Source organism: Cicer arietinum, chromosome 4 (assembly GCF_000331145.2).
Source record: "Cicer arietinum cultivar CDC Frontier isolate Library 1 chromosome 4, Cicar.CDCFrontier_v2.0, whole genome shotgun sequence".
Lineage (NCBI taxonomy): Eukaryota > Viridiplantae > Streptophyta > Magnoliopsida > Fabales > Fabaceae > Cicer > Cicer arietinum.
The window spans coordinates 61,181,979-61,196,327 of NC_021163.2; the positions used below are offsets into that span (position 1 = coordinate 61,181,979).

Below are 14,349 nucleotides of genomic sequence, written 5' to 3' on the forward strand. Positions count from 1 at the left end.
ATAAACTTTACACACTCATCATGTTTAGAGTCAGTGGGCTTCAGTACATTATCTAATATCGAATTTAAAAAAAGTTTTTGGAAGTTGACCCAAAAATAATAATCTGTGGGAGTAATTTCCTCTATAAACCCAACACAAGTAATTAAGGGGAATATTGTCTAGCATTGTGATCTCTTTTTCAATTATATATTTATGCAATATAAAAAATTAGTGTTTCTACTAACTAATAAAATTAGTTATTTTTCCTAAATTTTAAATAAATAAAAAATTATATTGTACTTCTTTTTAACTCAATTTATATTGTACTTATAACCTTGAGAAAGCACTGATTACTTACAACCATAATTTGATAACTTTGTCAATTTCAAAATTAGATATTATATTAAATTTGTTCATTTTATGTATAAATGTTTCAAAATAATAAGATATTTTTATAAAAATAATTATTACACATATCATAAAATTCAAGAGTTAGCAATCAATCAACAACTAATAATTAAAGAAAAATCTATTTTTGTTCAAGCGATTATGTCAAAGAATGACCTTTACTTCTTCGTTGTAGTTTCTTTAACTTTTTCAAAGATTGTTATTACATTGTTATGATTTTTTTAGGACTACTAAAATAAATTTTCTTTGTACCTTACATGATATGTTTGATCTAGTTTTCCCACACTAAATCCACTTGTGTCCTCATCTATTTTTTTTCCCCTTATGATTATGCCCTATATTATAGTTGTGATAGTTATTTTAATATATCTAGTACCTCAATTTTTTTCGACTAATTAAACATAATTCAAAAAAAAATGCTTAATAAATATTTTGTATTTATTGTTATTAAGTAAAAAAAAATATTTTCATTTTAAATTTGGTCAAATTTTAAGTCCATGTGAATATATGAGCTTCCGTTACATTTAATAGTAAAAAATAAAATAAATAACTAAATAAAATATAATAAAAATGTTTTTTTATTTCTACTTTCCTCTTTTCCAACGTTTTCTTATTTTCCTCGATTTTCAGATTTACTCCCTCGTGCTTCCCTGCATACATATGCAGCAGGGCCCCCCTCTCATTTATTTATTGTTTGTTTTTGTTTTTAATTTATTAAGGTTGTTATTTTCACCATTTGAATCCTCACTATAAAATATGAGTTACTTTTTTGTCTAATTATATGAAAGTTACTGCCAAACAACAAAAAAGATTAGATCTTAATTTTTTTTAATTGACACACATATTCATCATTTTAACTTATAAATTAAGACAAAAAATATAGTCAACCTGTCAACTGTGCACCGCCGCCTTCTTCTTCTTCACTGCCATACACAAATTCGCGTCCATCACGTTTGTTTTTGTTCTCAATCTCTTTTTAATGTAGTGCTTCATTTTGTTGTTTGTTTGCTGAAGTTTTTGATTTCATGCTCTCAATGATGTCTTTCACTTGTTGTTTGATTGGTGCCTTTTATTTGTTTAAAGATGATATTATTAGTAAATTGATTCAAATTGATCTATTGAAACTTGTTATGGAAAGATGAAACACGTCCAACAGAAATAGAAACATGTATCCATCGCATAGACAACTTGCATTTACCTTTTTATTCACTTTGCGCAGAATACACGTTGCACAACTTACAGTTACCTTTTTATTAAATTTTTAATTTTTTGCAACTCTTGCAAAAATTAAAATAAGTAAAATGTTGTTATAAGTTATTATGACATGAGTTATGATAATTTGATAATTTTGAAATTCATTTTTTATTTTTAATACATTAATAAATATATGATTTGTTTTTTTAAATTTAATTAAATTAGATGTGACATCTTTTTGATCTTTGAGTTATTAAAAACACAAGTTTTGCTACTTGGTGGTTTTAAAACTCAATTTTAAAAACTGATTCAAATATTATTGAATTGATTAAATTAGATGTGACATATTTTTACTTTTGAGTTTTTGAGACATGAGTTGTACAACATGATAGTTCAAAAACTCGCATTTCAAAATAATTATTCAAATCAAACGAGGTCATTTTTTTTCATTAAAATACATTTTTTATTTTTTTATTTTTTATCAACTACAAAACACATTGTCATTAAAAGCAATCAACACACTCACATTTTCTACCTAATAATTAGGTAACTTTGATTTCTCCATCACTCTCGGAGATACAAATGAGCAAAATCAGACTATTGTCAAGCACATTAATAAAAATTTATCTTTTTTACCATCTCTTTATTTAGCACACATTTATTTCAAAATCACATTCAAAAAACAATTGATATTCATATTTAATAACAAGGACAAATAAATATATTTAAGTAAATATTAATTTTGCACAATTAATTATATGTAACCGTATTTTAATAGATGTCGTAGAATGCTAATACTTTTCCTACGCATAATCGACTCTCGAACTCAAAATTTGATTTCAAAGATTTTTTTTTCTTCTAATTTTAAGGGTTTCCCAATAATTTTTTTTTAAATAAATTTTAACAGCGACTCTATTGAATTTGAAAAACACTCAAAATTTTAGGCCGCAACAACCTACAAACATAAAAACCGGATCTAAGTGTCTAATTATTCATTCCATGTGATTTTAACTGATATTGTCATTTATACGACCCTATTGAAACTCTTAGGAATTAAAAAAGAATGGATTAGTTTCATTATCAATTGTTTCTAGCTCAACAAATATCATATTTGACTAGTTAAACATCAACTCACCCTTAATTCGATAGTTGATCTTTTTTAACTAACAATATAAATTATTTGTAGGTGTAAATAATGTCTATATTAATTAGAAAGATGTTGACACCATCACACACTTATATAATTTCTTCACACATTTATGTAGTTTGGACATCAATAGTCGTACAATTGAGATTGAACAATTTAAATTTAAATTCAATATTTTTAATTATAAAATTTAAATTTAAATTTATATTATTTGATCATCTAATATCAATAGGACAATCAATAAAATTTTGACTGGACAAATTCAATCGGATTCTCTAAAGCAAGAAAATCTGAATTCACATCATATGGGTCACTTTATATTAGTTATGCAAATCAAAGTAGTTTCATTATTTTTAACATTGAATTACATTTATATTTAAACGTAATATATATATATATATATATATATATATATATATATATATATTTATATTATATATATATATATATATATATATATATATTAATTTGGCTTATATATTGATTAAAAAAATGTGACTTATATATATTCAGCGAGAAAAGTAATGTCTATTAAATTAAATATAACGACAAAAGAAAAATTAATATATCTCATCTTGATTTTAGATGCAATATATCGATCTTTTTAATTATTATTTTTATTTAAATTTAAATGGTATTTTTCTTGATATTATGGAGAGAGAGAGAGAGAGAGTGCACATACCTCTCACGACATTTCCACAAAAGGTGTCTTAGTTTATCTAAAGAGTTTTGAACTTTTATAGGATGGCCCCAGAATCATTTTCGAGAACTTTTATTTATATGCAAAATCCTATTTGGATGACTTTTTTTACATTCATTAATATGTTACCATTAAGTCAATGGGTTAATCTGTCATACATGAAGCAAGTCTGCGATCTCTCCACTTAGTCAACCCTATTTCTCATTTCAATTTCTTTAGTCAACCCTATTCATACATTTTCTTTTCTTTTAAATTTTTTGGGTGCATTGCATAGTACTATAATATATTTTTTACACACAAAAATCACTTTGTTTTTATTTTTTTAATTTAAATAAATAATATTTATTCATTCAAATTAAAAGACTACATCGATCGAATACAATATATATAAATTTGTTAAAATAAAAAATGATGTATCTATCACTCAGGTTAATAACATAAAACGACAAACTACTTTTAAATTTGACAAAATTAAAATGACCGGAATACTCATACATTTGAACGTTAATGACGTCTAAGTCATTGATTGAATATATTTATACTAGATCAAAGTAAATTTGTAAATTTAACAAAATTAATATTGTAATGAGGCAAAAAAATCAAACGTCGCACTTAATAGAAAAGATAATAATTAAACACAAAAAAATTAATTAATGTAAAAATTACTTATTTAAATAAATTGATAGAAGAAAACGATGTGAATGGGGAATTTCAAATAAAAAATTAATTCAAAATCACCTTTATAGAAAAGAAGATGAAAAAAAAAAGTAGAGATAAGGTGACCGCTAAACATCCAAAAATTGTTTATAAAAAGAGGTAGAGAGGAGGTAACTGCTAAATATAGGTAAATAATTTTTTTTAATGCAACTCTCTATTCAACACTCAAAGCTCTCTAAAACGGCTTTCCAAATATATGTTACAAGCCATAATTGGATTTGAACTCTCTATTCAACACTCTTTTAAGTGAGGGAAGTTCAAGAGTTGGTTTGTCTTTGCAACAAATATTCCTCAGTCTCTTAGACCTTAACTTTCTTTGGCCATTAAAATATCTGAATTTGGATATTTGTAGTCCAATACATGGTATGCACAATACAAATAGATCAAGTGAGAATTAAATTCAAAAATTAACTAAATTTTGACAATTAAACCCAATAAAATCCACTAATGCAAACCTCAACTATTTATAATTTTATAGGTACAATTGCTTCAGCGATCCCTTAACTTAATTTCATATAACATTTTGGTCATTTATCTTTTTTTATTTATTTAATCTTTTATTTAATTTTAAGTAATAAGTTGATCATTTATGTCTTAAAATATCAACAATGTTATAATTTTTTTTTACAAAAATTCAAAAAATTCATCAAAATTTTCAAACAAAACCCGTAAAATTAATTATCATCTTCAATATAATGCAAATTTAATCAAATTCATAACTCAAATATTCAAATAAACTCATATGTGCATTCTTTATTTGATGAATTTGATGTTGTTTGAGATGGAAATATGAGTTTATTTGAATATTTGAGTTATGCATTTGATGAATATATGAATTTTCTTGAAATTGATATTGAATTTGAAGGGTTTTGTTTGAAAATTTTGATGAATTTTTTAAGTTTTTATAAATAAAGGATAATATTGTTGACATTTTAAGATATAAATAATCAAATTGTTACTTAAAATAAAATAAAAGACTAAATCAAAAAAATAAAATAAAATAAAGAACTAAAGTGTTAATTGAAATTAATATTTAGTCCTAAGCATATATTAAAATGATTTGACCAAACAAAAGCAATAAAAATCACACCAAAATTAATATATCACCTAGTCTCGTTGCCTAACCACCTCTGGCTCAAAAGATGTGTTTTACTCGACTCTAATTTGTGATCTCCTTGTAGCCCGTCTAGTGAATCAACTTAGCTTTAATCAAATCGTAATATCTACCAAAAATTGATATTATAACTTAAAAAAAATAAGGAATACCGAATATAAGTGCCTCAAAATAGAGGAGCAGAGGTCGATCTCAGTGTATGTAATATTTATATAGATACTCTTTTCAAAAGTGGAGTTTAACCTTGGGTTCAGTTGATCGATAATAACATTTCACAATTGTATATAATAATGTGACATACTTACACTTAAAGAAATGCATATTACAATTTAAAAAGAGCTTATCTAAATTTAATTCAAATGGTAAATATTGATATTGTTATGTTGACGTGTTGTTGAGTTTTTCAATAGTTAAATTTGATGTGTTATTATATTAAAAGGATTTATTAAAGAATGAAAAGATTAGTAACGAAAATGGAGCAATGAGGTATGAGCGTGCTTGGTGCGTACTGGTTACTGCCTACTGAGCTGTCTCACCACTATCAAATGCATGTTTCTTACCTGTCTCCACTCTCTCCTTCTTACTTCAAATTTATAATTTATAATTTTAAATTTTAAATTTAAACACAAAAATGCGCACAACATAGACATAGCGACAAACTCATTGTCAAAAATTATACTATGCTGGCTGCTACTACTTCCTTAGTGCTTCCAAAACCACTTTTACATTTTCTCTTCCATCCCTGCAACTATCTTCATTTTCACTTTTAATTTTACTGATCTTTTCTCTCAAAAAACGACTTATGTGACCAATAAAACTTCTTGACTCAACATTTATTTTTCATTTAATAATAATAATAATAATTTATAAACAAAAATAAAATAAAAACAATTCATTTACTGACATTACTTTCCCTATAAAAAAACAAAAAACTTCATATTATTTCCTTCTCCTACACAACTTACCCCACATTTATTCTACACCACCTCCATTTATTTTTCAACCCAAATTTATCTTTGCATACTCCTATTAAATTCAAATTCGAAAGAACTAATATAATTAATATTTTTATTAATAGAAAAATACAGTATAATTTTAGACGCAAGTGTAAGTTGATTCTAATAAATTGATTTAGATGTTAACAAGCAAGCGATGTTAAGTCTAAACAAAATTACTTATAAGAGTTTGTTATAATTACTAAAATGAAAAATAACTAAAAATAGTATTTAAAACATAATAGATTTAATCTAAATTATTAGTTAAATATATAATGATTTTATAAGCAAAATTTTAATAACTAAATTAATTTTCTTATTATTAAACTTAAGACCTCGTTTTTAAGACTTCTTTTAAGTAACTTTTTCACTCACCCCAACACATTACACAACTAAAGAAAATAACTAGCTGTAAGATTTTGCTATTCCTAGCTTTACCCAAACACCAAGTGTCGTAACTTTGTTTAATGCAAGACAAGATATACTCAATGAGTGACATCACTGTCACCCCTTTTGAGTTCTTTTCTATAATAATACATAGGATTTTGTCAAAAAATGAAAATGGTGAGATTTTTATCCAACAAAAATCAAAATTGGCTTTCCATAACGACTTGGATTAAGTGATTGATGTCAACACGATAAGGTATATATGCATTGCAAAGGTCTCCTCGGACACCAAATAATCACTATGTTTGGTCTCTTATTGGTCACTATATATTATCAATATTCAATATAAATGACCAAAACCAAAGAATTTGGCCTTCCACAACATGGATAATCACATTCTAGTATTTTCCTTTTACATAGTTTTTTGTGTGTGAATGATTCTCTACATTAATTTTATAGTGCCGCCTAACCGAATATTGTAACTAATATAATGAATATCAACGCGTGCTTCTTACAACACAAGAGAATAATGCTTAATGGGATTTTAAAAAAAACAAAAAAAAACAAAAAAAAAAACTTAACAACATATGCAAATGTGAATAAAAGCATTGTTGAGATTTGATCAATCTAGACCGAAGAGAATGGCTGATTTCATAAACCGGATGAAAATTTGAATTCCGTTGAAGAATAGTATTGTAAACACTCTAACGTACAAGTTAGTATTTAGAGGTATTAAGATAAAAAAATATATATATATTTTCAAATACAAAGGAGGATAACAACAATGAATAACTATTATTGCAAACGAATTTGTCGGAGTGTCACTTTAAGACCACTTTAATTGTTTAAATTGGGATAGGAAACTTTAATTGTTTAAAGTGAATTAATATTTAAGACTCAGTCAATGTGAGAAATCGAATTAAGTTTAGACCTGGTCGAATCAAAATTGAAAATATATAAGGAATAAACCAATTATTTTTCATGCCGTCCAAACTAACATTGCATGATTGCATCCTAAACTAAGTAACCACTTTTTTTTATATATTAGATATATAATTGGGGAATAATTTTTCTGAAAAAATATATAAAATTAACATATCGTTATTTTATATGTTTATGCAAAACTTTGATTTCGGTACCAACTAGCCATCCTTGATCAAATAACATTCATATTTTGATGCCGCAAGATATACAAAGTTTAGTTTGATGGTTGTTCGGAATAATTAAAAATTAAAGTAAAAAGTGGATCAAATATCTTATCTCCACGCCAAACAAAGTACAAAATCGATGGTGTGTTTAATTGGACTTGATACTCATGCAAAAATGAACAACATTTTTCTTAAAATATTAGCTAGAGATTCGTCAACAACAAAACAAAAAAATAGCAGTTAGAAATATTTGGATAAAGAGTATAATTAAGCATTCATCTATAAGAATTTATAAATAAATTGTTTCAATCATGGATAAGAAAATAAATATAAAGCGCAATAAGATAATTTATTTCAATAATTGATAAAGTAGTGAGTGTAAAACACTAGAGAGAAAAATTAATTAAAATAAAACATTATAAATAAAACTTTAGTCCTGTCATAATCATCTTCCTCTAAGTTGTTTGGCAAGCATAATCCAAATCCAGGTGACAGCAAGTCAACGAGTGTTGTTCATAGAATGTATGTTGGAATTCAGCTGTCTGCCCTTGAAAAACGATTTATTATTTATCAATAAAAATAATATCAAATAATGGCATGCTTGCTTACTTTTTAAATAACAAAAAAGAAATATGTCAAACGTATTCAATGTCCATTGTCGTCTTATAGTAGTCAGTAGTCACAAAGAGAGCCCATGCGTGGGTGTGGGGAGTTGGGCTAGGCTTTAGCTCTGTAATTAGGGTCCATCATCAATATTAGGTCACAACACTCTAAAAAAGATACTTATCTACTAATAAATTATTATATTTTATATTACTTTTTTTTTCTTTAAAATTAAAATAACTTTTTCCAAATATTGCTAATCTGTCGCAATTTTTTATTTTTTAATAACATAAAATTACTTTAATTAATAATAGATTTTGCATTCCCTAATTTTTCTGAAAATAGAAGACAAAAATTGAATAACAATAGAAGCTAAAATTACAAATTCACTGAAAAGAGAAAACCAATATTATTTTTTAACCTATATATTAATAATATACTCACTCTTTAGTATATTCAGTCTTTCAATTGATTACAAATAAACCATAGGCTGATCAAACGGTTGAAACTTGGGAGAACGAGCTTGCATTGATGAATTTTGTCAACAATTAAAAAAAGGGTTGGAATGATTAACAAGTATTAGGAGCCAAGAATTTTTTACTCTTATTTTTAGTAGAATATATAAATTTATATATGAAGGGTGGTAATCTTATTTTTTTTATTTGTTCAATTACTTAAGCAAATTTATAGTGTGATTTCTTTAATTTAAATTTATGTAAGTGATTTATTTTTCTTAATCACAAATCGGGCATTCAAGATTGGAAAACCGTTAGTTCAATGGAAAAGTAGACCCATAATTAAAGAAAATCAGCACTCCTGAAGGGAAAAATATGCATAAGGGAAAAAAACTTGTTCAGGGTTACATTAATAAATTCAATTTTATTTTTTACAAAATTTAGAATATAAATTTATTCAATTTGGTCAATGATTTAGTTTTATTTGAATTGAGAATGATGGCATGTGATAAATGTAAAAGACAAGCCAAACTTGCTATCCACATAGAAAGTAGTGCAAGCATTAAACATCTGTTATTTAATATCTGGAGAACACATTCAAAAAGCAATAGGGTAGAGTCATTGCTAAAATATAGCATAATACCCCTTTGCTTAATTCTCCAATATGAATTATAAGGATAAATACAAAACATAACCATAACCATTTTGTACATGCAAATATGGATCAGATTATTTGGCTTGATTTCTCAAAAGAGAAACAAAATTCGCACAGTATGTTCAGATTCGATCATCTGGGGAAATAATCATCAATTCCACATTACAATGAAACATACTAATAGACACTATCATGAATATCATAGAGAGGATGAATATGTCTTCAAAATACATTAAACATACACAAAATTAACCAGTTGTCTAAGAGCAGATGAATGTATATTCACAATGAAAATATAAACATGGAACACATTTTAAGAATGAAAATATGGATCAGATTATTAGGCTTGATTTCTCTAAAGAGAAAAAAATTCGCACAGTATGTTCAGATTCGATCATCTGGGGAAATAATCATCAATTCCACATTACAATGAAACATACTAATAGACACTATCATGAATATCATAGAGAGGATGAATATGTCTTCAAAATACATTAAACATACACAAAATTAACCAGTTGTCTCATTAGAGAAACCAACACTACTAAATATATGATTTACTTAGACCATACGTGATGAAGGAAAAAAGTTGGCAAGAGACATTTATATAAGATGTAGGAATAATCCAAACTCCAAGCACATTTAAGAACAGCACCAGAAGCCTAACTAATTCCTAAAAAAATCAATTTTAGCATTACAATAATGAACCCCTCAAGGCTAATGAATATAGCCAGAGGAAAACAATAATGCTCCTATGTCAAAAGCTCAATCGTCCATGACCAACCAATCACTTAAAAAATGCCACTGCAACATAGACTTGGTTACTTGACACATTTCATAGATGTCCACAAGTTATGGTTAACACCTTAACATAATTAACCATGGAATGGTTATACACTTAACCAGTACATACATCAGAGACACTTAACCAGTAAAATGAAAAAAACACAACAATTAAAATGCAACATTGTCAAATTTAATTCATGGATGTAAATGGAAAATCAAACTTAAAAACAATTACTTATAGACAAAACATGAACACAAATGTAGGAATAATCCAAACTCCAAGCACATTTATAAAAAGCACAAGAAGCCTAACTAATTCCAAGAAATATTTATTTTGAGCATTTTTATAATGAGCTCCTGAAAGCTAATCAATACAGCAATAGGAAGATTGTAATGCTAATTGTTCAAATTAAAGTCACAGTTTGTTTTACAACTGAACAAATGCAAACATACAAATATCAATATATTTTCACAACAGCTACCCTAAAATTATTATCTTTCAACACCCAAAACTTTCAGACCAATCCCTTAACTTTTAAATAGAAATTTGTATAAACAACAGCACAAGAAACAAGTTAAAAGTAAATCACACGCACCACAGATACATTCATCAAACAAACATTGATCATAAACTACTCTACTCACTAAATTATGTTCATAAAACTATAAAAAGTGTAAACTATAAAGAAGATGGAAATGTGAAAAATGTACCATTGACACCAAATTACTCAAGAAAATGGAAATTGATTTCATTCCTCGGCAATATAAGATGGCATCGATGAATGCAAAGACAATCTTGTCACCATTCGACACGAGAAAATCATCTATGAATAACTAACTCGCTGTAAAGATGACTTTTTTCAAGTTTTGTACCAATTCGACAAATTAAATAAACAAAATGATATAGAAAAAGCTTGTGGATGAAAATTTTGAGATGAACCCTAATTATTAGGATTTATATCGAGGAAAATAAACTAGACAGTGCCCAATCAATAGAGTAATGCTTTAACATACAAAATTGAAAAGTCAGAGGAAACCCTAAACTGGTTACAGTTACAGACAGTAGTGGTGATGTGAGAAAGATTCGAGGAATTTATAGGGGTGATTGTAAACCCTAGGAATATATGAACATTTTCAATAGGTATTAATTGGCGGTGACCCTATGGAAAATGGGCCAAATCATTTTCAAAATAAAAATGGGCCTAATCAGAAAGAAGAACCCAAAAAGAGGAACTGATTCTAATCACAGCTCATCTTGAGAAATTTATTTTTCATAATTTTATTTAAAAGATAATCAAGAGACATATTACCAATGGAATATATATTTCTCTTTTAATTAATTAATTTATAAAAAGATATCTTTTAATTAATTAATCAATAATAAATATTTATCTTGTGTATAATTTATACAGATAACTATAACTACTGTATTATAATTTTCTTCAAATTGTTATGTAAGAGATATTTAAAAGAGGACTGTACTTTTGTTTTAAGTAATTGATTTGTGAAAAACAATATTTAAAATAATTGAATAATGAAAAATATTTATCTTGCGTATGTAATTCGTACATAAAATTATAATTAGTGTACAAAAGTCTTCAAATATTTATGTAGAAGACATTAAAGAAAAATATTGCCAATCAAACATATTTTCTCTTTTAATTAATTGATGATTCGTGAAAGATATTTTTATAACTAATATATTAATGACAAACATTCTAATTATAAAATTTTGTTGGCATAATAATTTATGTCACAAAGAGTATGCATGTGCCAATATTTGTGTTCAACACCGAAGACATACAATAATTTTACCGTCATATTACTTCGTCTCAAAATATAAATATAAATTGAGTATAGATCCACTCTATCTAAACCTCTGTCAATAATCTCTATTTCTTTTAACTTGATTTTTTTTAATATTTTTGTTGGATCGAAAACTTATATTGTATAGACTATGCATGTAAGTTTTGTACAAAATTTAAAATCATTTGATATATTATAGAAATATATCAAAATTACGAATGTCTTATACATTTTTATTGAACACCGTTAATTTTCATGGGTTTCATTAACATATCAAATAATTTTAAATTTAAGTAAAATTTTACACGATCTATTCGATATATACTTTCAATCCAACGAAAATAAATTAAAAAAAAAAAAAAAATAGAAATAAAAATAAAAATGATGAACAACAATTGAGACAAATTTAGATTTAAAATATCCAAACTCACAAAAATTGATCAAAGAAAGTTCAAGTATTTTATTAAAATTTAGACTACATATATAAATTTTTTTGGTACATATTTTGGTTATATTTTGGCACCGCAAGAGTACTAGCACCACCAATTTAGGAGATAAATAACTAATGATGCATTAGCCTCTAATGATAGTAGAGCAAAATTGATTGCTAAAATAAGAATTTTGTTATATTCTAATATAAAATTAAATTGGTTTAAATGTTCATATGATAAAATCCTCAAAACCAATAAAATATTGCCTTTCATGCCATCTTCTTCCCATGTACAAAAGACTACAGCTGCCAAGAAGCAGATTCTAGAAGTCCGAATGATACACACAAACTAGACTTGAGTGTGTTAAAGGGGTGCGGCAAAGAGGGCACTCTGGCTTTTCGTTGCACCATTCTGTAATACAATTCCTACATGGATCCCATGAAACAGAAGATGAGAAACAGATAAACAAGCGGGGGAACATGAAAAAGCAGTAACAGTGCATGAAGACAATACCAGCAAAATACATGGCCACAGGAAGTAGCTGTTGGGTGTTGACGATTACTCAGGCAAAGCGTGCATTTGCTAGCCCCACTAGTTGCATTATGCTGCAAAAAAGAAAAATGATTCATCAAAACACAATTAGTGCAACTAAGATGACACAATGGATAATTGGACCCAGCTATTCTCTTAAGGCTTTTTATTTGATAATACTATAGTATACTCTTTCTCAATTAGATCAGCTTACTGTGAAGCTCTTCAGATCAGGGAAACAAATATACATCATGTATGTTATGTTCTTTATCAACAGCACCCAAAGTGGGAAGATATGGAACAGAGCCAAAGCACCAATACTTGCTTATATAGGAGGCCCATACAAGTTACAGACAAGAGGGGGGGAAACTCACCAGCAAACAAAAGAGCAAGAAACATATCTATTTAATCAAGCAATATATTATATTTTGTTATCCTCATCCTTCTTATCGGTTTGCTAATGAGTGTCCTAAGACTACTAGTTAAAGAACGTTTAATACAATATTTAGAAGCATTCCATAGACTTCTAATTACTTAAATAATAAAAACAAAAATGATTTTTGTTGTTGAATAAGAGAAAATGAGAGAGACATATGGTGAAACCGTGTGTCTGAACTACACAACGGAGTCTGTTTTATATAGGCTCAAGGCAATAAATACAAAAATAAATATGGGAGATATTATCCCTATTTACATGATATGTAATAAATATAAATATATTTTCAACACTCCCCCTCAAGCTGGAGCATATAAATCATATGCACCAAGCTTGTTACATATATAACTGATTCGAGGACCTCTCAGAGACTTAGTGAATACATCTGCCAATTGATCATTGGAATTAACAAAACTAGTGGTGATGTCGCCTGATTCGATCTTCTCCCTTACAAAGTGACAATCTATCTCAATATGCTTGGTCCTCTCATGAAAAACTGGATTAGAGGCAATGTGCAATGCTGCTTGATTATCACATATTAATGTCATTTGTGTTGCCTCTTCAAATTGAAGCTCTTTGAGTAACTGTTTCAACCAAATGAGCTCACAAGTCACTAATGCCATAGCCCTGTATTCAGCTTCAGTGCTAGATCTTGCAACTACACTTTGTTTCTTACTCTTCCAAGATATTAAGTTTCCTCCAACAAGTACACAATACCCAGAAGTGGATCGCCTATCAATGGGTGAGCCTGCCCAATCGGCATCTGAATAACCAACTATCTGAGTATGTCCTCTGTTTTCATAAATTAGACCTTTTCCTGGAGCACCTTTAATGTATTTCAAGATTCGTATCACAAT

General features: G+C 27.2%; 1 protein-coding gene and 3 non-coding genes across 4 annotated transcripts in view; all 4 read right to left on the reverse strand.

Moving 5' to 3' along the window:
* Nucleotides 1-9,357: 9,357 nt before the first annotated feature.
* Nucleotides 9,358-9,472, reverse strand: LOC113786420 (small nucleolar RNA snoR98). The gene has a single exon (XR_003472703.1). It is a non-coding gene; the product is annotated as a small nucleolar RNA snoR98 (small nucleolar RNA).
* A 94-nt stretch (nt 9,473-9,566) lies between these two features.
* On the reverse strand, nt 9,567-9,663 carry LOC113786408 (small nucleolar RNA Z103). The gene has a single exon (XR_003472691.1). It is a non-coding gene; the product is annotated as a small nucleolar RNA Z103 (small nucleolar RNA).
* A 166-nt stretch (nt 9,664-9,829) lies between these two features.
* On the reverse strand, nt 9,830-9,925 carry LOC113786409 (small nucleolar RNA Z103). Its single transcript, XR_003472692.1, has one exon. It is a non-coding gene; the product is annotated as a small nucleolar RNA Z103 (small nucleolar RNA).
* A 2,605-nt stretch (nt 9,926-12,530) lies between these two features.
* LOC101494798 (peroxisome biogenesis factor 10) overlaps nt 12,531-14,349 on the reverse strand; it is a 9,755-nt gene continuing 7,936 nt past the window's right edge. Inside the window, exons 10-11 of the mRNA XM_004498799.4 lie at nt 13,039-13,130; nt 12,531-12,950 (exon numbers count right to left, since the gene is read on the reverse strand). Coding sequence (XP_004498856.1) covers nt 12,848-12,950; nt 13,039-13,130 — 195 coding nt within the window. The 3' untranslated portion in view covers nt 12,531-12,847. The remainder of the gene's footprint in view (nt 12,951-13,038; nt 13,131-14,349) is intronic.